This window comes from Falco punctatus (genome assembly GCF_963210335.1).
Source record: "Falco punctatus genome assembly, chromosome: 7".
Taxonomy (NCBI): domain Eukaryota; kingdom Metazoa; phylum Chordata; class Aves; order Falconiformes; family Falconidae; genus Falco; species Falco punctatus.
Genome location: NC_137587.1, coordinates 46,217,108 through 46,242,109, shown reverse-complemented (window position 1 = coordinate 46,242,109; position 25,002 = coordinate 46,217,108). Strand labels below are relative to the sequence as shown.

Sequence of the window (25,002 nt, the reverse complement as noted above, 5' to 3'; positions counted from 1 at the left end):
CAGATTCTTTACTGTTCAGATTCTTTACTGTTCAGATTCTTTACTGTTCAGATTCTTTACTGTTCAGATTCTTTACTGTTCAGATTCTTTACTGTTCAGATTCTTTACTGTTCAGATTCTTTACTGTTCAGATTCTTTACTGTTCAGTTTCTCATCTTGAGCACACCTAACTGTGCAACTAAAATGAAATCAATATCAAATCCCTGTTTTTGTAACATGAACAGATTTTTGGGATAATAAACCTGAGTCTGTTTTTTACTTAGGAATTCCATGTTGTACTAAAATTTATCTCAGAAGTTTGGGTGACCATTTAACCATTGTGTTAAAAGGCACAGTGGTTGAAGAGGTAGTAGCTTTTGGATAAAAGGTAAAGCCACAACACTTGCATAATTTAAAATCATTTTCCTAGGAGTAGAGAAACTCTAGACCCTCAGAATTCATTAAATTTTATCTCAAATAACTTAGTCTGTTTACCTACATTTATTGTGCAGTTTATTTGAATATGTGGTCCTTTCTTTGCTGTCCTAAGTGCCTTCAGTTGTACATTAAGTAGTAGCTTTAGTGATCTTAAGAAAACAACCAAAATAACAATCAATGCTTTTGTCCTTAAATTTGATACTTATAGAACTGATTGTTTAGAGAACAGTTACTACAAGAAATTACTTCACTTAGATTTTAACACCATTCATCTTAAGAGTAAATTCAAATTGTGTGAGTGCAGCTTTTTCACTGGGAAAATATCCAAGTTTGTTCTAGGACAAGCTAAGTGAACTATTAAAATTTCTGGCAGGCTAATTTTTAGCATTAATTGAAAATTTGTTTTTGTTTATTTGTTTCACCAAGAATTAATATCAGTGGAGAGAAACCAAAAGACCGATCCTGGCACACGTTGACTACGATAGGAGATGACAGACTTTTTCTTTTTGGTGGACTAAGTTCTGATAATGTTCCTTTAAGTAAGTAATTTAGAGATTATAATTCTATTGTACGCTTTAACACTAACATCATTTAGTGTGCACATTTGTTGTCTTTCTCAGGCTACTTAGACCTAAATCTTGTTAGAGAATTTTCATGGCGCTTCAGTATTTCTCTAGCTATCTTATTATTTTTATAGAAATATAGGAGCACATAGTATATAGTACAAGAAGAACATATGATAATAAATCTTTCATCAAACTGTCATCAAAAAGAATAAAGGCAAGAGTCTGATGCATTTTGATATGAAAAAGGTGTAATTTGATATCAATAGAAATTGCAGGAGAAGATACAAATAATAACGTCGACATAATGTAGATTTTTGGATTAATAACAAATCACAGGTACAAAACGTTAAATAGGAAGTAGGATAATCTTATACTGAGTTCCTTTTCTAGAAGAGGCAACTTCTTTTCATGAAAAAATGTGAAATCAGTGAAAATAGTTTTGAGTGTCATAAATATATTCCACTGAGAGGGGGTGATTTTTCTCAGTGTATCCGAAAGGAAAAAAGTAAGTGTATTTTAATTCCAGATTTCAGTGTGGTGATCTTTCTGTGACTGAATGGTTAAATCACAAAGACTGAAAAGATGCAAGTTAATGTAGTGATGATGTTACTGTTATCTTAATATGTGCTCTTAGGACACAGAGCTTTTTGTATAAATAAAAAAGGTAATACTTTGTCCCACGAAAAAGTACTAATGTATGTTCTTATATTGTAGGTGATGGCTGGATTCACAGCATTACAACAAATGGATGGAAACAACTTACCCATTTGCCGAAGAGTATGCCTAGGTATACGAAAATAGATATTTTGCTGAAATTAAGGAATTTATAAAAAATAAGTACTTCTAAATTATTGGATAGTATTTTTAAACTACATTGTAAGAATATCTTAGAAGATTAATGCCGTATGATTGAATAGTTTGTTTTACTAACTTATGTTCCTTCACACCTGATACAGCATTATTACTTTCTGTATTTGTTATAGTTGATGGTTACTTGCATTAGAAGAGTTTTTGTAATGAAGGATCTGGGTGTCCAATTAACTTGGTGTTTGATAGCCAAATTACTTTATATAAGAAAACGTATCTTGCATAACTTTTGAGGAACTAATAATCTATAAGAATAATAAAAGTTGATTAATGTTGATACATTATTAGAAGCACTGGGGGGGACAACCATGAAAATGTTGGTGCATCTTTCAGGGTTCAAAAGTATTATGAAATACCTTCTTGCTTGTTGTTTTTTTTCTTTTTTTTTTCTAAGCAGAAGTACTAAGCAGCACAGTAAATGACTGCAGAGTTTTGTTATTTCGAGGATTTAACTGCCAACCAAAACCAACCTGGTTCTAGAATGTGTGTTGTTCATACTGGCAACAGTACTGTCTCTTCCAGACAGTTCCCCTTCCCTGTGTTTGAAGCATTCCTTGCATTTATAATATAAATACTATTAAATTGATTTGCTGTAGATAGTAAATATAAGTTTTTCATGGAGTTCATTCAATACAATCACCCAGGTACTCTCAGCACAATTTTATATCATTCCTTTACACAGTGTACAATTCTGGTCTGGCATTTGCATGCTTCCTGCTTTCCATTCTGTTTTCTGTTACTGAAATATCTTTACCTCAATTAACTTTCTTCCTGTTTTATCCTATTCTAGGGCGTCTTTTAAATATAGCAGCACCGTAGATCAAGTTTTCTGTTTTCTTATATTTCAAACTCTTCAAGCCCAAATAAACTTATACCTTAGCTTCATAGAATATTTTCTGTCTTTTTACAATTAGTGAACTGATACATGAAGGGACTGATGACTGCCTTAAATAGAAAAGCACATCATTAGCAGTCAAGGATCGTGTCTGTCTTGGTGTTCAGTTCTTTACATGGATGGTCTCATAAAAGTTAACTGCTGAAATGGCAGACTGCCTCACCTTGTGTAATTATTTTTACCGGTGCATCATGGAAGAGGATTGGGAAGGGACAGAATGTGCTTTTTCTGCAGGCAGCAGCCTAGGGAGCTGCAGCTCAGCCTTTACTCTGCAGTTAAGCTGGAATAACATTTGTGCCTCCAGTGGTGGCAGGGCTGGATGTGAGGAACCTGTGACTCTTGAGCCCCAAGTGGTTTTCCAGCAGTCCGAGGGCAGATTCCATACAGGGCTACAAAGTGGAATTGTCACTTGGCTGTGCTGGCAGAGAGGCTATTGAGCAAGGTCTCTTCCTTGCTGCAGCAGGATCACCAAAGAGGCTTCCTGAGGCTGGTGCTGCTAAATTTGCTGGGAACTGTACAGCACACACAGCCCAGACCCCCTCCTACAAGAACAGAGCTTTTGGGTCACAAGCTGACAAGAGTCTCAGAGCTCCCTCAAGTCCAAATGTGTCCTGTGGTTCTCCACTATCTGAAGATTTTAGTGTGCAGTTTGTAGGCTGATGGTAGTTGCCTTTCATTGACCTAATTCTTTATTGAAATAAAAGACCTCCCCTGTAGTTGGGTTGTTGGTTTTTTTTTTTTCCCCCTAAAAAGAGAAACTTCAATAACCTTTTTCAGGAAGTCCTGGAAACTTGCATAAAAGGAGCCATGCCAAAAGCTGGTCTATACTGAACTAATTTGAATGTGAAGTACTTAGTTGTACCATAATTGCATCCCTATACTTACACAGGATTACTGCTGGATCTGTGCAGATGAAAAAGGTTTAAATCAGTTCTGTCACTCACATGACTTCACAGCAGGACTTAAAATGTACTGGTGATAACACGTATATGTGTACTTTTTTATAATTTCCATTATTTTATAAAAATATGTGGTATATCACATATACATGAACGTGTTTTCCTAATGCTTCTGCGAAAGTGATTCCCTCCTTAAATTCTGTAAAGAATCATTTCCTTCAACCTTAATTTTTAGTAATTGATTTCTGAAAAATTGTCTTCCAGGTTATAGATCTCTGATTCTGTATTGGTAGAACATACTTTTCTTCTTTCTGTCCATCAGTTGTACTTTAGCTAACATTTTGCATGCCAGGTTAAAGTATTGAACAAATTGTATGTTTAAATTACAGACTCCCAGTGTTTTCATTACAATGTATTTCTGTTATTCTAGTTAGAAAAGCTGTGTAAAAAAAGGTTATCAATTATTAGATTATACATCTGTATGATTTAAATAACATGCTGTATTAGAATGTTTAGGTGATAACTTAGAGCAGCTGTGAGAGGACATAAACTCTGTCAGTCTGTAGAAAAAGCATCAGGTTGCAAGCTAGGATGTCAACAAAGTCAAGGCAGGAAAGGCTTCCCAGTGTTCTTCAGTGATGAAGTCCAGGCCAGAGTTTTCATAATGCAGATAAGCCAGAGACAGATCTATCTACAGGTATGAGGAAGGCTAAACTGTATCCCACCTTTTCTCTGTGGAGAATGGTGAATAATTACTGATATGAATGGAGAAAGAAAGAAAATTTACTTTTGCATGAAAGTTCCAGTGGTGCATATTATTTTGGTTAAGCAGATTTAAAGGGCCAGAGCTCTGGTGGTGATAATCTTGTGATACTTACTTCAGTGGTAATACACTGGTATAAAAATTCTAGATTTTTAACTGCTAATAATAAAAAGTAAATCTAACAAGGTGTGGCTGCTAAAGTAGCAGAATCTCTGTTAAAGCAAGATTGTACAAGTCAGGTTTTGTTTTGGTTTTGTTGTGTTTTCTTTTTAATACCATGTATTTTATATGCACAACACAAAACTTGTGGGCATGATCTAAGTAACTGACACACAGAAAATGATCCCCAGGAATCTTTGGGGGGAAGTGTAAAACTGAAACAGGATAACTGGTGTTCTGAAGTTCTCATCCTTGTGTTCAGGTATAAGAGTCAGTACCAAAAACCTCACTTAAAGCCATTAGAATTGTAGTTATGATTAAAGAAATAGTGGAAAATTTTAAAAGAAAAAAAAAACCCACAACCAAAACTAAAAGCTGTTTTTAGCAAAAGCTTGTTTTCTGTAGTTATTTTGTTTTCCAAAAATTTTCCACTGTAACGTTTTGTTGCAGTAGTGATAGATACGACAAAGTATATATAACTAGAGAACAGACAAGTCAGATAATGACAAAAATATACTGGCCTGTATGAAAGGTAATCATTCAGCAAAAATCTCATGAGATCAATGGTCATATTGCTCTCTCCTTTTATATTAAATAAATAAATTAGTAATATATTTTAGGGTATTATTTTTTACGTCTGGAGAGTTTTTAAATAATGTCTTTGCCTTGATTTCCTAAGAAGGGTTATATTATTGTGCTTTGTGCATGTACGGCTGCCTGTCCTGCCCACGTACATTTTGAATCAATTGACCCATTTCAGTAATATTTGACAAAGAAGCAGGAGCCTCAGAGATACTAAGGCCCAACATACTCTGTGCAAATAAATGGCCAGACAGAGGAGAGGCTCTCATCAGCACTGTGTTCCACTGAGGGCTCGGCGCTTATTCCCCATTCTGTTGTAAGAATGGAAGGTTTGCCTTCAGACACAGGTTGATGAAGAACAGGCTTCATTGTTTCTGCAGCCCACAGAGCAACTTGTAAAGTACATTACTTGAAATTGTAAAATTCTTCTGGGTGAGTAGTGAGGCCAGTAAGACTTCAAGTCTCTGTGTGTAAAGTAATTGAATCACGGGATTAGAAGAGTGACCTTTCCATTTTAGTTGTCCTTATAGCAAAAGAGTCTTTTGAAAATAAACTTGAAGAATGGAGGAGAATATGTGAGGTAAAGAGGTTGACATGCAAGTAAACTTGCTGCTCCTCAGAAACCCTTAAAACCATTTAAGTTTTAAATTTGTTTTGCTGATAACACACAGCTGATTGCTGTTCCTTGGTCACTAATCACAATTTTATTTCTAGATTGTGGCATACAGCCTGCCTTGGAAGAGAAGGAGAAGTGATGGTGTTTGGTGGAAGCAAAGATGACTTGCATTTCATGGACACAGTCAGTAAACTGAATAAATAAATCCTATCTCTGTGATAACTAAAATTGAAATAAAATAAAGTTAATATGATTGGTGATATTATCAGGTTTGTTCATATCATACCGTGTTCTAAGATGTGACCTTAGGTGTTTTTGGAAAGTAATTTTGAAGGGTTTTTTCCTGCCCTTGTTGGGCTCATAAAAAGGAATTTGTTATTCAGATTCTTTATAAATAATTATTTAGGTATTATCACTTTTAAATTATACCTGTGGTAATAAATATTACATTAATCTAGAAAATAGTGATATTTCTGAGAAGCTGTTTGTCATTTTAATGGTTCTTTTTTTCTGTTGATTAGGGTCACTGCAGTGACTTGTTGATATTTCAGACTCAACCTTATTCGCTGCTCAGGTGAGTTGAGGTTATTGGCACAAGTTGTCTAGTGTAAATTGTCACGGCACTGTGCTTTTAGACACAGGTTTGAACCATGCGCTCTGCATAGGCAGGTAAAATATAAAATTACCTCCTCAGTAAATATTTGAAACGTGCAATGTATGGCGATCCATAGCAGTTCAGACACTGGTGGCATGTAGTACTCTGTCCTGCACATGCAAGCTCAACATATAGAACGAACATCACAAGCTTTTATTAGATGTCACTTTTTTTGTCTTTAGGATATAGACCATTTACTTTATCTTTCTTTTCTTTCTTTTTTTTCCTCTTCTTTCTTTCTTCAGGTTGTGTCTTGACTGCATTGGTAAGAACGCAGCTCTCTTAAAGTATCAAATACCGTGCTTGCCATCGGAATTATCACAGCAAGCGCTGAAAAAAATAACCTTCTGGGCAGCAGTTAAGCACCGGCAAGAGAAAAAAGCTGAAATTGAAAGACAAAGCCAACTAAACACCATATGAACAATGGTAACAAAACTGTTGAACACTTTGGTTTACGTATGGTGTACAGCAAAGTCTTTTGTTGTTGAATTTTACTAATGCTACAGAACAACTGTTTGTTGAGTTTCTAAGTGAAGTTTGAGAACAAAGAAATCCTTTTTATGGAAGTTTCTTTTGTTTTCTGCATTATAGAAAATGGATAAAAGTTCATTTGTATATATTGTTAACTTCTGCTGTTGTGGTCTTAATGAGACAGTCCATATGATTCATTCTTTTTGATGATACAGAATGTTTCCAATCGGATAAAATATTGGCTTAAGTCTAAAATCTTATTACAGCCTTATCACATCAGCCTTTCGGAACATATTAAATTAGTCCAACACAGTATCTTGGGAAGATTCACACTCACCAGTCTTGAAAAAGGTAACTTATGTGCTAACACCACTGAATCTTGGTTGATTCCACTGGGCTCTGTCGCCTGACCATCAGTCAAACGAAGGAGCCAGACGTCTTGCCCGACATAGGAAAGTCGGTGCGCTCTCCGTGGGATTTGGATCCAGGCCTGCCACAGGCAGCATCACCGTTGGTGTAGGAAAGCTTATGAGCAGTTCATAATACTGTTTTACTATGTTTCTGTAATCAACAAGTCCTTTTTGAAATAGGTTGTATATTGTATTTTGGATGTGTAAAGTTTATATTTAATTCTTGTTAAAAAAAAAGTTTATTTATTGTTTAAAAAGAGCATATGTAGTACTTGGCTATTTTTCAGTTTCAATTATTTAGTTAAAGGATCAGAGTCATTAAAATTTTCTAGAGTTGAAGCGGGACTGGTTTTGACCCATTCTTTTTACAATCTGTAAACTTGATCTGTGGGGGAGGGGAGGCTTTGGAGCAAACTAGTGTGTGAAGGCCAGTTTTGTGCTGGCCTCCTAGCCCAGCCGGGATTCAGCCAGCGCTAAACGTGCAGCATTAAGCCCCTGGCTTTTTTGTTTTGTTTTGTGGGGGTTTTTTGTTGTTTTTTTTTTTTTAACGGAGCAGCTGCCATCTCTCGGTTCTCGGGGCTCGCTCCTGACGAGAACCCTCGCAAATCCCCCTTGGTCCCTGGTTTTTCTCCCAGGCAGCGGCCCCGGGGGGCAGGCAGCGGCCCCGGGGGGCAGGCAGCGGCGGGGCGGGGCGGCGCCTGCGCGGCGCTGCCGGAAGGGGCCGCCCGCGGCGGCTGTAGGCGCTGTGCGGGCCCCGCTGAGGTGAGGGAGGGGAGGCGGGAGGGGGGGGGCGGTCCGCAGCCCCCCGCCGCGGTAGGTGCCGGGCCCTGGGCGGGGAGGGGGCGGCGGGGGGGCCGGGGGGCGGCTCACGCCCTGGCAGGACGCGGGAAGGGCCGCGGAGGGGTTGTTAGCGGGTCTGGGAAGTGCCGTGATGGCGCACTGCGCAGCGCCGTGCGGCTGCCTTTCGGCTTGGCCGCTGCGTTGTGGGCATGTCGCGACAGATGACGTTTATCGGGGCTGCCTCAACATGGGAGGTGGCCGCGGCTGGTCAGTCGGGGTGTCAGGGGGTTGTGGACAGCCAGGGCAGGGCCGGAGAGGGCTCGGGAATCGCGGCGGCGTGAGAAGTGTTTCAGCAGGGAGCTGAAGAATGGCTGAAGGGGGACACTTGTCCAGCGTGGCTCGGTTGTTAAAACCAAAAGAAATAAAGAGTGCCGGTCGCTGGGGGGAGGCCGGTAAAAACCCGGATAATTTGAAGCAGACAGATTTCATGGAGCTGCGGGTACGGATTTCTGACTGAAAGGGTAATTAAGGTTCGGAAATAAACTCCCGAAGGCGGTGTGGTGCCCGCACCGTGGGGCGGGTGAGGTGAGGAGGCGCGGGGCCGGGCGCCCGCGGGAAGGCCCCCGCGTTCCTCTCGCTTTGCCTGCTTGTGCGGAGCTGCTGTGGGCCCTCCCCAGCTCCCGTGAGCGTTTGATCCGTGTCAGGAAGTGTCGCTGCGGTGACGGGCTCAGCTCACGGCTGTAGGGGAGCGAACAGCAGGGCAGGGCTTGGGGGCGGCTTCCGCGTGGCAGGTGGCTGGCGTTGGGGTCCCCCAGCTCCGTTGCAGGCTGAGGCGGAGGGTGCAGGCAGCTTCCAGGATGACCTGGCAGGGCTGACTTCAGCGGCTTCTCCTGGCTTGATTCCTCCGGCAATTGGGGCTTTGAATTACCACCGGTGTCACCCAGTGACAGCGTGGCCCTGGGGCTCCCCGCGTACCAAAGCCCTGGCGCGGCGGCTGCTCGCACCCCTGCGCTGCACAGGCTGGGTGCGCCTGGCTGTCGGCTTTCCAGGGCGCTCTGGGCTTTGGCCCTCTGCATGCTAGCGTGATTTGGAGCAGGCGGCTTTGTTTCGTGCATTGTTTTTGGTGTTTTGCTTTGGTATTTTTTTTTTTTACCATAGGTAACGCATCCTGCATTTAACAGCTGTGGGAAAGTTTGTGTGTGGGAGTCTTGGCTTAGGCAACCCAAAGGGACTTGGCCTGAAAAGCAGCAGGAGTTTTCACTTTTGTGAAAGCCATACCATAGGCAAAGCTTTTGAGTCTTCTCCACTGTGGGTTGTTTTATTTTTTGTCAACAGTTAATGTATTTATAGATAAATGTGGTTTTTTAAAAAAAACAGATAGATACCTTAGCTCAAATTGGCAACCGAAACCATTATAAATTGCACACCACTGAGGAATCCCCATCTGAAAGTCTCTTGACTGATGAGAGAACTTCTTCCACTGAAACATCATTGTGAAAGAAACAACAGTGTGTAGTTTCTTTTTTTTTTTTTTTTTTTTTTTTAACTCTGGTGTTTCCCCTGATGGTTTTCAAAGCTCCATACTATGTGTTATTCTGTGCAATAGCACTGTATCGAAATGGCTGATGATAATGAAGACCTGCAGGCAGACGAAGAGCTCCCAGCCCCAGCTGAGGACAGCTTTGAGCAGCTGGAGAACGACAGCCCTGCTGAGCGCAGCGGGCACGTGGCAGTCACGGATGGACGCTGCATGTATGTCTGGGGAGGCTATAAGGTAGGCTGTTCTCCTCGTTAAGTAAGCCTTCTGCCACCCATGGTGCTGGTAATTACATCCCATTTGTTTGGGAGTGACTCTGTAAAAGTATCCCTCCCCCAGAAAAGAAGAGCTCCACTTAACAAATTAGAATATGGCATTTAAGAGTTTTTAAATACTGAAATAGATCACGAGTGTTAAACGCAGATCTTGGCAAACTTTTTGTGGGATGCAGGGTGGTGACTGCCTTTGTCAACTCATGTGTCTGTTGGAAGAGGAGCAAATACTGTCTGATTTGAAATGCACACCATGCAAAATGGTGCTTTTATTTATGGTGTTACCAGCACAACTATATATCGCATGGTAGTGGTCACAGGTCGGTTATTTATCACACTGGGGTGTATGTGTACTGCAAACAGAACCAAGTCGCTTTAAGATTTTGACGAGGATGAAGATCAGTTGTTAACTTGATAAATAAATGAGTAGCCCAAGACAAAGCTTTGGTGTATTGTTCTGCTGGTGTTATGCGGGGGGTGGGGGAATTAAAAAGGACATTTTAACTCATTTATGCACCTAATTATCCTGCCTGGGCTATGAAAAGGAGGTTTAACTTCCATTTACCCCAGTCTCTGCTGGGAGCTTGTCTGGTCCCCAGCCAAAGCTAAAATAGGCAAATACCTGCTCTCTGAGGGCTGCTCTGCAGGTGAGAGGTACAGGAGTGTGGCAGGTACTGCTCCTGCTGTTTGCTGTTCTGTGATTAGATCTCTGAGGGGGCGTGTCAGCATTCACAGGAGTCTGTAATTCAATGTGTCAAGCATTTGTCTTTTTTGACCTGTTCTGCAGAATGCCCAAGTTAGGGGATTTTATGACTTCTATCTGCCTAGAGATGAAATATGGATCTACAACATGGAAACTGGAAGATGGTACAGTAAATAATTACAATGTTGGGGTTTGGGGGGGAAAAAAAAGAAAAATTCTTAAACTGGTATAGAAAGCATGCTGAGGGTCTGTGGGTCTGTGAACAGAGAGAGAATTCCCTGATTTCTTTGTTCCCACCTCTCAAACTATTGCATAAATATGTAAAATATTTCCAAATAATTTTTTTCTATAAAAACAACAAATATGTTTTCACAAGTTGAAGTAGGAGAGGCAGCCCATACAGGGAGTACGTGGTCAACAGTGTGAAGTGGTTTGGTATGCTTGGTGTAGGATAGAGCACCTGAAAATTGTATTTATACCACTTTTGATTACAGTGATATATCGGTGAAGGAACCCATATTGAGGTTTTTATTTCCTGTCCTTTTTAGGAGTTGTTTTTAAATGTTGATGCAGCCAAAGAAACTGCTGTGTCATCTTAGATCATTGGGAACCTGGAAGTTGTGTGAAACCTGCGTGCCTGATAGTGCAAGAAGAAGGGAGTCCAGTGCTCCCGTTCTGTAGCTGGCTAGGGCCTTGTGCCACGAAGCCGAGACCCCTCCGTGCTTTGCAGAAATTTCAATTTCAGCAGTGCTTCCAGTCCTCGTGGTTAGCGAGAGCCTTGGACGTGGGGCGGAAGCTTATCTTTGTGGTTATAATGTTTACAAATATTAAAAACCCAGTATCAAAATAGAAACCTTCAGTTTAGACAGGAGTGTCCTCTTTGCCTGAGGATCTTCCTGAGGATTTTGGACATGAAAGGCATACCAAACTCCTGAACTAGGTAGACAGGATTCCTCCCCCACAAAACATGTATCAGTTTAATTGCCTTTTCCCCACCCCCCTCCCTCATACCAGGTTAGTGGTGTAAATTGTTAAACCTGCAAGGGTGTGAAGAACCCGTAACTGAATGGTGTGCAGTGACCTATTAATTAAAAACATGCTGATAGCGTTATAAAATTCCACTCCAGATAAAATCATTATTGTTCATTTTTATCAGATAAAATATTTTAAACTGTGCTTCTAGGAAGAAGAGTAAAACAGAGGGAGATGTTCCACCTTCCATGTCTGGAAGTTGTGCTGTGTGTGTAGACAGAGTGGTGTACCTCTTCGGAGGACATCATGCACGTGGCAATACAAACAAGGTTAGTAATTTAAAGATAAACTCCTCCTCACAAATATGTTTCTCCTCATTAGCTTTTGTTCCCATTTTTTATAAACTAGATGTGGCCTTTTCAGTTAATTAAAATCCATCCAAAGCGAGAAGTCAATAATCGTAACAAATCATGGAAACATTTTCTTCTGAATGACTGGACAGGTTGGATCTCATTTCAGAGCTTAAATGTTAATAACAGGAAATGCTGAAGGTATATTCCAGTCATTGTATCCTCTGCGGCTTCTGCAACATAATATTTTCATCTACTGGCTGCATATCTAGTTCTTGGAAGCAGGTAACCAACTTTCTCGTCCTGTCAGCTGCTTTCCCAGATGTGAGCTAATAGAAGCCGTGTTCTTTTTGAGCTTGCCTAGGAGGTTTTTACTAAGAGAATATGGTGCTTATTGCTTGGATTTTTTATTTTTTTCCAGGCAGGTGATTAGCTAGCTGACTTTTACCCGTTCAGTGTGTTAATTTCTCTGCAGCAGGTCAGATAACATGACTTTTGTATAACAGGTCAGCCTTCAGCTCTGCATCATTTCACATGATGATTGTACTCTGGTAGCTTAACAGCTCTGAAGAAACACCATGACCTATTACTTGTTTTGGTTCTTGTGCAATTCACCCTATAAATTGTATTGCATTTGGTGCTTTTGAGTTTGCTTCTTTTGAAAGATGGGAATTTCCAGAGTTCAATGAAATAATATCAGAGTGATTTGTAACTGGTCTGTAGTTGTTTGAAATGCAGTTCTTCTCTGGAGTCTCTAATAATATTTTCTGATGTTCTGGAAGAGTGGTTTAGGTTAAATAGTTTTGGCCTCACTCTTAAATATAAACTGAAAGTAGCTTGATGCAATGCTTGTAAATAGTCTGAAACAAGCCACATTTATAAAGTGTGACTTGCTTCTTTTCTGCTGTGGTATTACATTTCACTTGGTTTATATATGTGTATCAGCTGTTTCTGTGTATGTAAAATGATGTAACATGCAGAGAAGGGATGATACTGTAGACAACCACACTTTTTGTTTGTTTGTTTTTTAACCAGTGTTTTTATTATTATTATTGTAAGAGAATTGCTACTTTGTACACTCCTTTGTTGTATCCTCTGTCAGCCTTGGGATGGTACAACTCATGTCCATAATCCTGTTGCTTTTGTAAAAAGTGTTTGGGGCTTGAGTCCGCGGAAAGATAAGGATCTTTGGATCCATATTTTGTGCCAAACGCTGTCGGTACTCTGTGCAGCTAGGAAAAGAACTTTTAATTTATTCCTATACTAGTACATGCTATATAAAAGTTAATATTTTAACATCAGTCAGACTTAAGCTTTAAGCTAACTGTGTGGGTAAAAAAAAATCTTTTTATTTTCTACAGTTCTACATGTTAAATTCCAGATCCACGGACAAAGTGCTGCAGTGGGTCAGAGTAGAGTGTCAGGGGGTACCTCCTTCATCAAAGGACAAACTTGGCGTTTGGGTTTACAAAAACAAGTAAGGCTCCAGCAACAAAGTCAGCACAGCTATCCTTGCGCGTGTGTTTGCTTTTAATCACTCTTAGTCTTGTCATTGTTGTGTCTTTTTGTTTGAACAAGAGCTGCACAAGCGATTTCTTGTTTGTGGCACATGCATGCTTCAGGAAGACGGTGCTTTTCTTCCCCAGCCAGCCTTTTAAAACTTCAGCAGTTGATAAGGGTAAAACCTCACTCCCAGTTTGGGTGTAAGCTGTAGGGTATCTCTGTGAGTCACAGTCCAAAATGTAGGCGCGTTACAGGCAAATCTTCCACAGCGCATTCTCGGTACAGGGCTTTAAAGGTGCTGCATTGTGGTTACTTGTCATTCCTCTCGGCAATTGCATCTGGAATTGTTCTTCACAGAAGCCTGTTTTCCCTATATCATGGAAAATGCAGTCTTTTGGTCACATTTTGTGGGACAGCTTGCTTTTCTGTGATAGCTGAAGAGCAGGAAGCCATTTTAATCTCTGGCTTTTACAGCGGTGCACATACTGAATTCGGCATGTTTTGTGCTGGTTGCACAAAACAAGGAGTGTGTTGAACTGCTGTTGATGTTGTCCAATTTTAATGTGTTGGGATAGCACCCCAGAGATGGCAGAAGGCCTTCTGGCATCGCAAACCTTGGAAAAGATGAGGAAGATGGGTAGAAGGTGTTGAAGCCAGGTGACCTGACAGGCAAAACGTTGTTGCCTTGCACGTTCCATTGATTTAGTGCAGTGCTAGTCCCCTAAGCAGGGAGCTGTGTGATGTTCCAGCCTCTGGCACTGGAGGATGGACTGAGGAAAGACCCTGTTGTAGGTAGTTTCCTGCTTCCACAGGCTTGCTGTACCCCAGCTGCTCAGGAGGTTGGGGGTGGCAGTGAATTATCTCAGGGGAGGTCAGGGGCTTTGGCTTTCTTCTTGGAGCATTTACCCAGGGCTGGTTTCTCAGAGGATTCCTGGCTTCCAGAGAACAGGACTCCTGAATGCTGTGGCACAAGTGACAGCTCACATGGCCAGAATTTTCCCCTTGCAGGAGAAGCTGGAAAGGCTGATCCCCACAGAGCAGGTCTCTCCGCAGCCTGTGGGCTGCTCCAGCGTGGGCAGTGCTGCTGGGGTACGCGATGCCGGGGCTGAGGAGGTCTGATGCGAATAGGAGGTGACAGTCAGGGGCCTCTGGTTCTTCTTTGGTCACAGCTGGCAAGGGTTACAGGATGCCACCATCTTGTCATGTTAGGGTAGGGTTTTAAGCTGTTACCTACAAAACCTTACCACCTGGACAGCGCAGGCATCTTCTGCCTGTTTGCACAGCTGGTCTTGACTGTAGCATCTCTGGCTTTACTGAGGCAGAGGAAATCAGGGACGCCGTACGTCCTTGTGTTTGAGCCATGTACAATGATTTTGGTGTGGAACACTACAGACGCTTGTGCTGCTTTGTCCGTTACGTGGAGAGGAAGCTCACTGGTTTGGTATTTGCTGAAGAGACTCGTGAAAGACAGGAAATTGCCTGTGATGCTAATTTTCTGATTCTTGATGTGGAGAGAAAGCTTATTGTTACGACACTCGATGTGATCAGTTTAGATGTCAACTTGTGTGAGACTGGTATTATGGGTGTTTCGTTAGGTGGTGTAGACTGTTTTCTGTTACTTCATAATTCAGTAAGGATTTCTGGCAAGATCATGCCATTAGTTTCTAATATGTGCTAAAACCCAAACGTAAAACTTAAATGTAAATTACATTTTAAAAACCAAAAGAACAGTAAAAACAGATGAGCGACAGCTCATAGTAACTGTTCTTCAGGCTTTGAAACAAGCGCAACAAGGAAAATTCCTTCCTCTCCCAAAGCTAAACACTTCCCAGGCAGTTTCATTGGTAGAGGGTCTGCTGCATGTAGTGTCCCTTGGCCTCCCCTTGCCCTGCCTAGCACCCATCTCCACAGTGACTGTGCCCAAGATGTAATGCTTTCTCCTTGCTTCTTACGGGAGTGTCTGTGACCATTTTGGGCTTGGGAAAAACAGGCAGAGAGCTTGGAAAGGGCAGAGTGAGGGAACTGCAGGAATAAACCCCTGTAGCTGCTGTGTGGGAGCCCCAGTAGCGAAGGCTGAAGCGCAGTGACCAGGCAGAAGGCCTGGTAGCATCACGTGTTTGGGACCAGTGCAAAGCTTGGAAGCCTGAGGCATGGGAAACAGCTACAGAGGGATTTAATGTGGGTGGTAGGGCTGATTGGGCAAGAAACAGGGCCCCACACCTGGAAAACTTGCATTGTAGACATATTGGAAGTAATGAAGCCAAAGGAGCTTCCCGGTTTTCCTGTCTTCTGTAAAGGCTCTGCTGAAACAGAACTTTAATTTGTAGCAACAGATGTGATAGCATTTCTAATAGATCTTGATGCGTGTTTTATTGCAGGCTAATATTTTTTGGAGGTTATGGTTATTTTCCCGAAGGGAAGCAACGGGGAACTTTTGAATTTGATGAAACCTCATTTTGGGTAAGTAAACTTGGAAGTAATTTCTATTTAAACTTAATATTTAATTAGAACTTATTAATACTTGTTGATTATTTAATATTTTTAAAGAATTCAGGTCTTCCTAGAGGGTGGAATGACCACGTGCATGTTCTGGACACTGAAACTTTTACTTGGAGCCAGCCTATAACTACGGTAATTATTAATCTTATGTCAGTTAATTAAGTTACAACTCTTAAGAAATACGGGCACTGTCTGCTATATCTCTTGTAGCATCCTGTGAAAATGAGCGTGACTCTGCTGGGCCTGGGTTCACCGCTTTCATTTGTGTCACGTCAGAGGGGCGTGCTGTCGCTGCGCAGGGCTGGCAGTGGCCTGTCCCAGCGGCAGTGGCTTGGGGCCGCCGATGTTCTGAGTGCCTGGCAGTGTGTGCGGTTAACTAGCAGTGTGAAGCTGTCTTAACCCACTGTATCTCACGGGGATCCTGTCTCTAATATCTATCTCCCTGGCAGTAATTTAGAAGATGTGGTTAACTGTTTGCCAGCAAGAAGCATGGAAATTCACCGAAAATACATTTTTTTGCTTTCCTGCTCCACTCTGCAGCCATGTTTACGTGTTGCCCATCTTCAACTGCCATGTGTTTAGCTGGCAGGTGCTCTGTGATCCTGCCTTCTTCGGGATATAAACCGCTCCCAAAGAATTATTCAGCTCTCTGAAATACCTAGTGCTTCCTGGCAGGAGGATGTGAGAAAAGCCTCGAAGGGTCGTGAGCCTGAGGCTCTGCAAATGGGCCACGTGGAGCTGGTCCTGTCTCGGTGGTGCTTGCTGAGTTTGTTCTCTCCGTGGGGTGAATCACAGGCCGCTTGCTGTGGCGGTGGCTGGCGGGAAGCACCGTGCCTGCAGCGCTGCTGGCTGCTGCTGGTCTGCCTTCCCCCTGGGACATGCAGTCTGTCTGATCCAGCCCGGGGAGAAAACCTGGCCAGGGGCTGAAGCTTGGAGCTTGGGACTGTTTGACCAGGGCTCTCTTCCCTTCTGGCTTTTGATGAATGAGCTGTCTTAGTTCCCTGTGCCTTGCTCTCTTGCCAGTGAAGCGGCACCATTAATTTTTCTCCTATACGTGGACTCAGAGGGGTCATTAGCTTGTGTTTGCAGTCTTAGCTACGACACACTTGTGTTAAGAGAGGGATTTGAAACACTGTTGGTAGAACCGGCTTTAGAAACATCCCCTCAAAATAATAGTTACCTGCTGCCTTTTCAGTAGCATTCTTGAGGCTGTTTAAACTGAATTTAAACCATTCTTTTACCGAGGTCTCCTCTCCTTTCCAAAACCAGGAAATTTGCCTTTTATTCAGATCTGTCTGTCTTCATCTTTTTTTCTGTTGACTTGCTTTCTTTCATGCTTCAGTGGCACTGAGCTCATGGGAAGCTCAGGAAAATGAACTGTATGGTTTCCTGTTGTCCTCGCTAATGTGGCGGTTCGATACATTTCACTTGGGTGCTGAATTGTGGTCAAAACAAAATGAACTACTCTGTAATTGCAAATATGCACCATCTGAAGTGTCCTGGAAGTATTCAGGAGCAGGCAAATGGAGTGACATTGCCACAGAATTGGAGGAAATGAAATAGGAGATTAGTAATCTGAATAAGGAGTTACTTAAGAATTGCTTTGTCTTATTGCATACAGATCTCAAATATTCCAGAAGTAGCTCAAGAAAAATACTGTCTAATGATTTATTATGTCATTGTCTTGTTTACAGTCTGAGGCCTTCTGTGACTGTCTGAAGCCCCTTTTAAAGGCAAAATTTATACCTTGACACTCAAAGGGTGGGTGGGGGGAATCCCGTTTTTAATGAGTTTTCTGATCTTCCATCCATCAAAAAAACCAAGTTTCTGCACACAAGAGAACTTACTGAATATTTGTTCCACTCTGCTCCTTGTTGGCCTTAATTCTGACTTTAGTTCAGCCTTTCATCTCCTCGGGTGAGTGATTTCTGGCACTGTGAGTCCTCGCTTTACCTGGAGTGTGATGTCCAGGTGTACTCTCCTGGGAGGCCCGAGAGCAGCCCGGCCCCTTCCCCGCCGTGTCTGCTGTCGCCTCGTGCATCCCAGGGCGCCTGGCGTGGCCGCAGCCGTGCTGCTTCATGTGTGTGACGGGTGTCTTCAGCCCGGCTCCTCCTCACTTGATCTGCCACAGGTTTCTGGTGAAACAATGTATTTTCTCTTTTGTTACTGTATCAAATAAACTTACCTTTTATTTCACATTTTCTTTTCCCAGGGTAAAACTCCCTCACCGCGAGCAGCTCACGCCTGTGCTACAGTTGGGAACAGAGGCTACGTGTTTGGCGGCAGATACAGAGTAAGCCCCAGCCCAGTGTAACCGTGTCTTACTGAACATAAATGGAGTATTTCAGCCGTCGTCTACTTTATTGCAGGAGTCCAGAATGAACGATCTTTACTATCTGAATCTGGATACCTGGGAGTGGAATGAAATGTAAGTACTAAAACTTGAGTTCTTTTGTTTGTAAAGGAATGTGAAGATGCCATTTTTATTCACTTCTATCATCCCAATGAAACTTTGTAAACTCCAGCAAGTAAGCAAGCAAGCTCAAGTAGAACTGATCCTCCTGATCAGTTGCTGACTCTTGCTATCAGGCTTTTTGAAGTACTGATACAAGTAAAATTCTTTTACCGTGTCTAAAAAATTAAATTTGCTGTTGGGTCATGAGCTATGCACAGTATGAAGCTGCATCCTTTGAATATCTGAAAAATCATCAGAGCGGAGAAGAGGAGCAGAATTTTATTTTAGCACATGCATAATTTGTGGTGCTTTTATTGAAATGCAGAATCACACAAGGCATTTGCCCAGTTGGCCGATCCTGGCATTCTTTAACACCAATTTCTTCAGATCACCTCTTTCTCTTTGGAGGATTCACCACTGACAAGCAGCCATTAAGTGAGTCATTCCAAAAGGATTTTGTGTTGTCTTTTTGTTCTTTGTGTTCTTGAACAGTTGTGCACAGAAGCTTGAATTATTGCCTCGTCACCTTAAATTCTTGCTAAATTCCTTCCAAGCACTTGTGATCCAGCTCCTTAAGGCCAACAGCTAATTTCACAGGGCAGGAGTTGCTGAGTGTGTTGAGGCAGTATGATTTGTAAATTAATCTGCTCTGAAAATGTATCTAATGCAAGTTGCAATTAGCATGAGCTCTACAGTTCCCCATCCTTCCCCTCTGACTACAGTGCCATAAACCACTATCAAACACCTTTTTTCAGACAGGTAGCCCAATGTTTCGTATGGTTTTTCCTAAAATACGTGATTTATTTAAGACGAAAAATGGTTACACTGGAGTCTATGTTTATTGCAGCAAATGTGAAAGAACTAACAGGATGCTGTCTGTATCGGGGTTTTGCTTGTTTTCAGGCGATGCTTGGATTTATTGTATCAGCAAGAACGAGTGGATACAGTTTGAGCATAACTACTCTGAAAAACCCAGGTATGGCAGACACTTTTCTTGGAAACACATTAAAAAAGAGAGAGGAAGCATTTGATGTTGGCTGTCAAAGAGAGGACACGCACTCCTCTCTACAATTTTTCTGAACAGCACAGCGCTAATGCTAGCTTCTGCCCCAGAGAGGCGGGTGTGTCAAACGCACACGGAATGCAGGACGCGCACCGCTGTGGCACTGGCGCTGGAGGTAGCGTATAGCTCAGTGTTTGTGGAGCGGCAGGACAGCGGGGGGTTCGGGTTTGACCTCCAGGCTGCAGAGGCCTCCCAGCTGTGACTGCCAGCACCGGAGCTGACTGGAAGCCATGTGTCCTTGCACTGCCGGCAAACCTGACAGAGGCAGGTGTCACCGTTCTGGGTATCCTGGCTGGTGGCTAGTCCCTGTGCACACCCAGGATATTTTTGTCTTCCTGCTGAGTAAATGAGAGATGATGACCTGCAATTCAAAAGCATCAGAGCTACTGTGATGCATGTATATGGCATTGAGAACACTCACATCACGGGAGTTACTGTGGTCCGTCTTGTTCGGGGCGGTGTTCTGATTGAGGTTAAACGAGTCAAAGCAGTAGTGCTTCCTGCTTTGCCCTCTTTGGCCTTGCTCTTGCTGCTGCTGGGGATGAGGAGGGGTCTGTTTTCCTGGGGCAGTAACAGGGCCAAGCTGCTGCTCCTCTCCTGCCCTCCCCCGCGCCCTGGAGCAGCACAGCGGTGCCCTGCTGCTGGTGAACACACGTGTGTGATTAGTTGTTTCCTCAAGTCTTAAGAAAGCAAGACAGAACCGGAGTGACTGTGTTCATTCAGTCTTTTGACTCGAGTGGGACAGGAACATAACGTTTGTGCAAGCAGATGATGACAGCCGTCCTCCCGAAGCGACAGGGCTGTGGGTTTCACAGGTGCCTGCGCTTGCGGGCGGCGTGCTGCTGAGCCCTGCAGCCCTGCCCTAACCAGGCTGCCGTACGCAGCCCACCATTTACTGACCAGTTTTCCTTCCCTGAACATAAACACCTGTTGAATTAGTCACATCTACAGCGTGCTGGTCGAAGGGCAAAGTCACGTGTGTTAACTTTAAATACAAATCCTAAACGTGCATTATTGGGTGGGGTGGCTTTTTTGTTTAATGCAGTGCTGACTTCTGTTTGTAGGTTGTGGCATACCGCTTGTGCAAGCGAGGAGGGAGAGGTGATCGTCTTTGGGGGCTGTGCCAACAACTTACTTGCCCACTCCAAAGCTGTAAGTTTATTTTGAACTTTCCCTTCCTGTGCAGCCCAGCCCTTCCTGCAGGAGCTGTGATGCGTTATCGCTCCAGCGAGAGTGAAATGCTGGTAGTTGGCAGCGTGATCTTGTAGGGACTGACAAAGGCGCGTAAACAAAGCTTGAAGGGGAAATGTTTTGCTGCTTTTCTGGAAACCTGATCATTATTCATTATTTAAACAAACTACGACTTGCTTTCCCTCACACGTGTGTTTTACTTGGAGGCTGTTACCTCCCACCTACTTCTCTAGCTTTGCCCTGTGCTGCTCCTGGGGGTGTTTTCAGGGAGCCCCTCCCAAAGTCATTTCTTTGCTGGGATGCTGGAAGGGGGAAGAAAAGGCTGAGCAGAGAGGGGCTCTTGAGCCAGGGTGGGGGTGACCCAAGATCTTACAGAACACTAGTTGGCTGGAAAGGGAGACTGGGAACAAGCGTGCCAGCACCTTCTGGTGCAAGAGAACCAGTGGGCGTCAGCTGGAAGGGGCGAGTGGCAAACAAGAGTGATGCAACAGCTCTTTGTGCAGCATCAGCTCAGCTCTGCCAAGGGCAGGTTTGCGGGCAAAACCCAGCTGGCTGCTGAGCCTGCTCGCAGTCCCCGTGGCCAGGGTCCCTCGGTGCAGTTCCTCTGCGCACAGGTGGTGGTCCTGCTCTCTGCAGGGGGTCAGCTGGAACACGGACAGATGTGGCGCAGGGACAGTGTGTGAGCCTGGCCACTGGTGTGCCCGTTCCCCTCTGGCTCTTTGTGTGAAGTGTCACTAGATCAGGGGTTTGGTTCATCTGTGGTTCCCCGTGTGCCTGTAACTTCTCATGTTGCGGGATTTGGTGAGCAATTCCACATTCAGCCTGTCTGCTTGCTGCCTCTGTGGCTTGCGTGAAGTCCAGTCTATCCCCCCACCTCGGCCTCTCCTCGCCAGTCCCCAGAGCTGTGCCATTTGCCTTCCTTTCCGGGGTCCATTTATGTGAGCCTGGGCTGCAATAATGTGAATCCACATAACCAAACCGCTTCTCTTTCTCTCCCCCCCTCCCCATCCCCAGGCTCACAGTAATGAAATACTTGTGTTTTCTCTACAACCGAGATCTCTCGTAAGGTAAGAAAGCAAGACTTCAACGTGAAACTCTCGTGTTGCCAAGACAAGTAGTGCAGGGTTACCGCTAGATCTGTTATGTTCCTAAAAATAACTGTAAACAGTTCTTCCTCTCGAGAAAGCTGAAGGAGCAGCAGCCAGTTAGGAGAGGGCAGAGCGAGATCCCCTTCAGACGCACACTTAGCATTAAAGAATGAGCTTAGCCTGCAGCCCTTGTTCACGCTAACAGCGTGTCTCCTCTCCCCAAGGCTGTGCCTGGAAGCAGTCATTTGCTTTAAGGAGATGCTGGCCAGTTCCTGGAATTGCCTCCCCAAGCACTTGCTGCACAGCGTCAATCAGCGGTTTGGAAGCAACAACACCTCAGGCTCCTGAGCCTGCTGCCGAACGAGCTGCGCACGGACGGGCAGTTCGAAGAAGATGTAATAATTTTACCGAGTGTGGCAAACATTAAACTTGTATAGGTTAAATCTCTGTTATTGTGGTGGGTAGTTGCTTCTTGCCTCTAAGTTGCATGTGAATGGCCTAGAGAGAACCTATTTTTGTGTAAAGATGTTTGCAATAAATGTATTTAATGCAAGTGGAGATGTATCCCGTGCTTAAGCTAAAACTAGTCCTGGGTTTGTCCACCTTGAGGTGTGGGCGAGGGCCAGCCCCCAGCAGCAGGGGGGGTGTGCATGCGTGGAAGTGCTTGTTATGGAGTCCCTGGTCGAGGACCTGAGGACGGCAGGGGTTGTGCAGGAACCGCCAAAGCAGGTCGTGGCTACTGAAGAGGGGTGTTGCTTCAGTCTAGGCTGAAGCGACAGGCTAGCAGTCCTGTGGTAGCCTACAGCATTAGGAAACAGTCTGCTTAACACTGCCACAAACGTTTAAGGTCAGAAGACTGGGATTTGGTAATTGTACATTGTCAGCATTAATAAACTCAGATGTTGTTGTAAACCCTCAGATGTTAAAGCACTGCTACCCTCTCCTTGTTTGTAGTCTGGTTTTTTGGAACTCTTTTATGTTGTGGAACTTGTTGTGAACCTTAGGTAGCAGATATTCTGCCCTGAGAAGCGTTAACTGAAAGTGCTCGAGCCTGTGATGGGCCGCGTTGGTAACCCGTGGAGCTCACCTACAGCTGGAACCACCTGAAGGACGTTGGCTTGGTGGAGGCGCGCTGAGAGTGGCTGCAGAAGGGTCAGTGCCCGCCTTTGCTGACTCAACCCGCCACCAGCCCCAGCAGGTGACAAGGAACAGGCTGTCCTGCTGTGGGGATGGGGTAAAGTCATGTTTAAGTTGTCCTTAGAAAATAAAAAAAAAAAATAAAAACTTTGACTTCTAGAACAAAATAAATTCTGTACAGCAATTCCTGCGGTGGTTCCTTGTGTAAGCGGTAGCCAAGGCTTGACTGGCAGAGCTGAGCTGTGGTTTCACACCTCGCTCTGGGGTGCTGATGCAGCCTGCGCAGTTTACACTGACCCTCTGGCCCCAGGTCTTCTTCCCCACCTGTCCCTCACTTCCACAGGGGTGACAATTACGCAGCACAGTGAGGCTGTGTTGGTGAGAGCAGCTGGGACCGCGCTTCTGGTTCTCGGCCCGTTTTGGGAAAAAGAAAATCCCGCTTTTTCCTCAAATGATGCATTTTGCACTGAAACTGCCCTACTAGAAACTCTGGTCTCCTTCAGGGGAAAGCAGCAGGTGGGAGGAGGGAACTGAACAGCACAGAGTGTTGCTGTGGCAAATCCAGGCACGGCTTTGCCCAGCAGTGTGGGAAACGAGCTCAGCTGCAGCATGAGACAATGAACAGCACGAGACTGCACCTCTGACCAAAGGCCAGCCATTTACTTGTGTGTTTTTGTGTTATTGGTATCGAGTTGTTAACGTCCATCTAAACCACAATGCAAGAACTGGTCCTTGTCTTCCCGCTGCCGTGGAAGTTAATTCAGCCAAAGTAACGGCCGTGGGGTGGGTCTGTCTGCCCCACCTGCAGGTGCTGGGTTCTGACTGCACAGCAGCGGCGGGTGGGTGGCGAGGAGCCCACCTCCGGGGCTATCACTTCTTTTTCCTGTTCAGGAGATGAGGCGCGGACACTTTCACTTTACCAGGAATATTTCTCGACAAATCTGTGTCCTACAAAATGTTAAAATGAGAAATTGAAGACAGCAGAAAAGCATTTATGACAGCCTTCCTTATCCCGGCTAGTGCTCCCACGGCTGCTGGCAGGAGCCAACGTGCCCGTTCCTGCCAGCCTTCCCCCCACAGAAAAGAGGGCTGATGTCAGGCTTCTGCTCTCACACCGTGTTTTATTAATGAAAAACATAATGGTTTCCTGCACAGCTTCCACATACCGGCACCACTGGGAGGGGCTGGCTGGGTCAGCAGTTCCCTGGGCACTACTTCGCTTCAAGCTTGTTAACCATTAATTCTGTTTTTCTAGCAGAGTGCCGCCAACAGTCAGCATTAAGCCTGCTGCTGTTCAGTGTTTCTGACCAGTGAACTATTACGGCAGCAAGGAGCTGTTGCAGAGCAGCCTGGGCCGCCTGACCGACAGGTGAAATGAGAAAAAACACCCGAGGACGGCAGGTCACGCCAGGCAGTGCCGGCAGAGCGGGAGGACTGGGCTGCGAACGGCTGAGCGAGCCACGGGAGGGAAGCCCGGCAAGGAACCAGCCCTCTCGCCGGTGGGCTGACAGTGCCCGCTGGAGAAGGGAAAGGGGGAAATGGCAAGAGGGTAGAAGAAAACAGCAACAAGCAGGCTAAGACCTGCGTGAGCAAAAGCCACTGCATTTACTGGGCCCGTGGTAAGCGCCCTTGCCAGGGGAGAGGGGCAGGTGAAAGCCCAATGCGAGTGGCGTGGCAGGACTCTGTCTCCTGAAGTCCCAGCCCCTTCCTCATGCTGCCAGCAGGAGTGGGAATTTCCCCTCCCAAAACTGGAGGGCTTCCCGCCAGAACTCTCTTATCAGGTAAGTTATTTCAGATCAAGAGCGACACTACAGCAACATCAGGCACACTCGTACTGGTGCGGCTCAATTTCTAATGATTCTTTCCAGCCTAAGCAATGCGTCTTCCCCAGCAGTACTGAGAAACACAACACTGCTAAAAGGAAAAAAAAAAAAAAAAAAAAAAAAAAGCACGTTTGGAAGTGGTTACCCCTAAAATGGCACTAGTGGACATTTTGCTACTGTTGCTACCTTTGTACAAGAGAAACTATGTAGAAGAACTAGTCACCTTTACACTCCGGAACAGGTCTTTTTCCCTTGCGCTAGCTTCTTTAGACTGCATAAAATTATGCAAGGCAATCTTCGCAGCTGTAGAAACACAGGCAAGATTTAAA

At 44.2% G+C, this 25,002-nt stretch overlaps 3 protein-coding genes across 7 annotated transcripts in view; 2 read left to right on the top strand and 1 right to left on the bottom strand.

Moving 5' to 3' along the window:
- KLHDC1 (kelch domain containing 1) overlaps nt 1–7,645 on the top strand; it is a 32,174-nt gene extending 24,529 nt beyond the window's left edge. The window contains exons 9-13 of the mRNA XM_080397085.1: nt 844–956; nt 1,698–1,770; nt 5,863–5,947; nt 6,286–6,338; nt 6,665–7,645. Coding sequence (XP_080253211.1) covers nt 844–956; nt 1,698–1,770; nt 5,863–5,947; nt 6,286–6,338; nt 6,665–6,839 — 499 coding nt within the window. The 3' untranslated portion in view covers nt 6,840–7,645. The remainder of the gene's footprint in view (nt 1–843; nt 957–1,697; nt 1,771–5,862; nt 5,948–6,285; nt 6,339–6,664) is intronic.
- The window catches only part of NEMF (nuclear export mediator factor), a 162,394-nt gene that overhangs the window by 113,709 nt on the left and 23,683 nt on the right, over nt 1–25,002 (bottom strand). Inside the window, exons 32-33 of one of the 2 annotated variants that reach the window (XM_080397071.1) lie at nt 24,897–24,976; nt 23,679–23,798 (exon numbers count right to left, since the gene is read on the bottom strand). In XM_080397071.1, the coding sequence (XP_080253197.1) occupies nt 23,721–23,798; nt 24,897–24,976 (158 nt within the window). In that variant the 3' untranslated portion in view covers nt 23,679–23,720. Of the gene's footprint in view, nt 1–23,483; nt 23,799–24,896; nt 24,977–25,002 lie in introns of those variants that run through there. The other variant, XM_080397070.1, reaches the window with a different exon arrangement.
- KLHDC2 (kelch domain containing 2) lies at nt 7,970–22,271 on the top strand. 4 transcript variants are annotated; one of them, XM_080397079.1, is made up of 14 exons: nt 7,970–8,062; nt 9,687–9,854; nt 10,677–10,756; nt 11,776–11,893; nt 13,276–13,391; nt 15,796–15,877; nt 15,965–16,048; nt 18,129–18,209; nt 18,286–18,344; nt 18,697–18,806; nt 19,275–19,347; nt 20,499–20,586; nt 21,640–21,692; nt 21,938–22,271. In XM_080397079.1, the coding sequence occupies exons 2-14, from the start codon at nt 9,699–9,701 to the stop codon at nt 22,059–22,061; spliced, it is 1,224 nt and encodes a 407-aa protein (XP_080253205.1). In that variant the 5' UTR covers nt 7,970–8,062; nt 9,687–9,698; the 3' UTR covers nt 22,062–22,271. The 4 variants fall into 4 exon arrangements, with proteins under 4 accessions (XP_080253205.1, XP_080253207.1, XP_080253204.1 ...); XM_080397081.1 differs by having other exon boundaries at nt 7,999–8,113; XM_080397078.1 differs by lacking the exon at nt 7,970–8,062 and adding an exon at nt 8,185–8,579.

What these genes read in the sequence shown, in the direction of transcription:
- KLHDC2 (XM_080397078.1), top strand. Translation starts at nt 8,448, where the DNA reads ATGGCTGAAGGGGGACACTTGTCCAGCGTGGCTCGGTTGTTAAAACCA. An exon ending in CACGTGGCAATACAAACAAG is followed by an intron (nt 11,894 to 13,275) that starts GTTAGTAATTTA and finishes TATTTTCTACAG; the next exon opens with TTCTACATGTTAAATTCCAG. An exon ending in TTGATGAAACCTCATTTTGG is followed by an intron (nt 15,878 to 15,964) that starts GTAAGTAAACTT and finishes ATATTTTTAAAG; the next exon opens with AATTCAGGTCTTCCTAGAGG.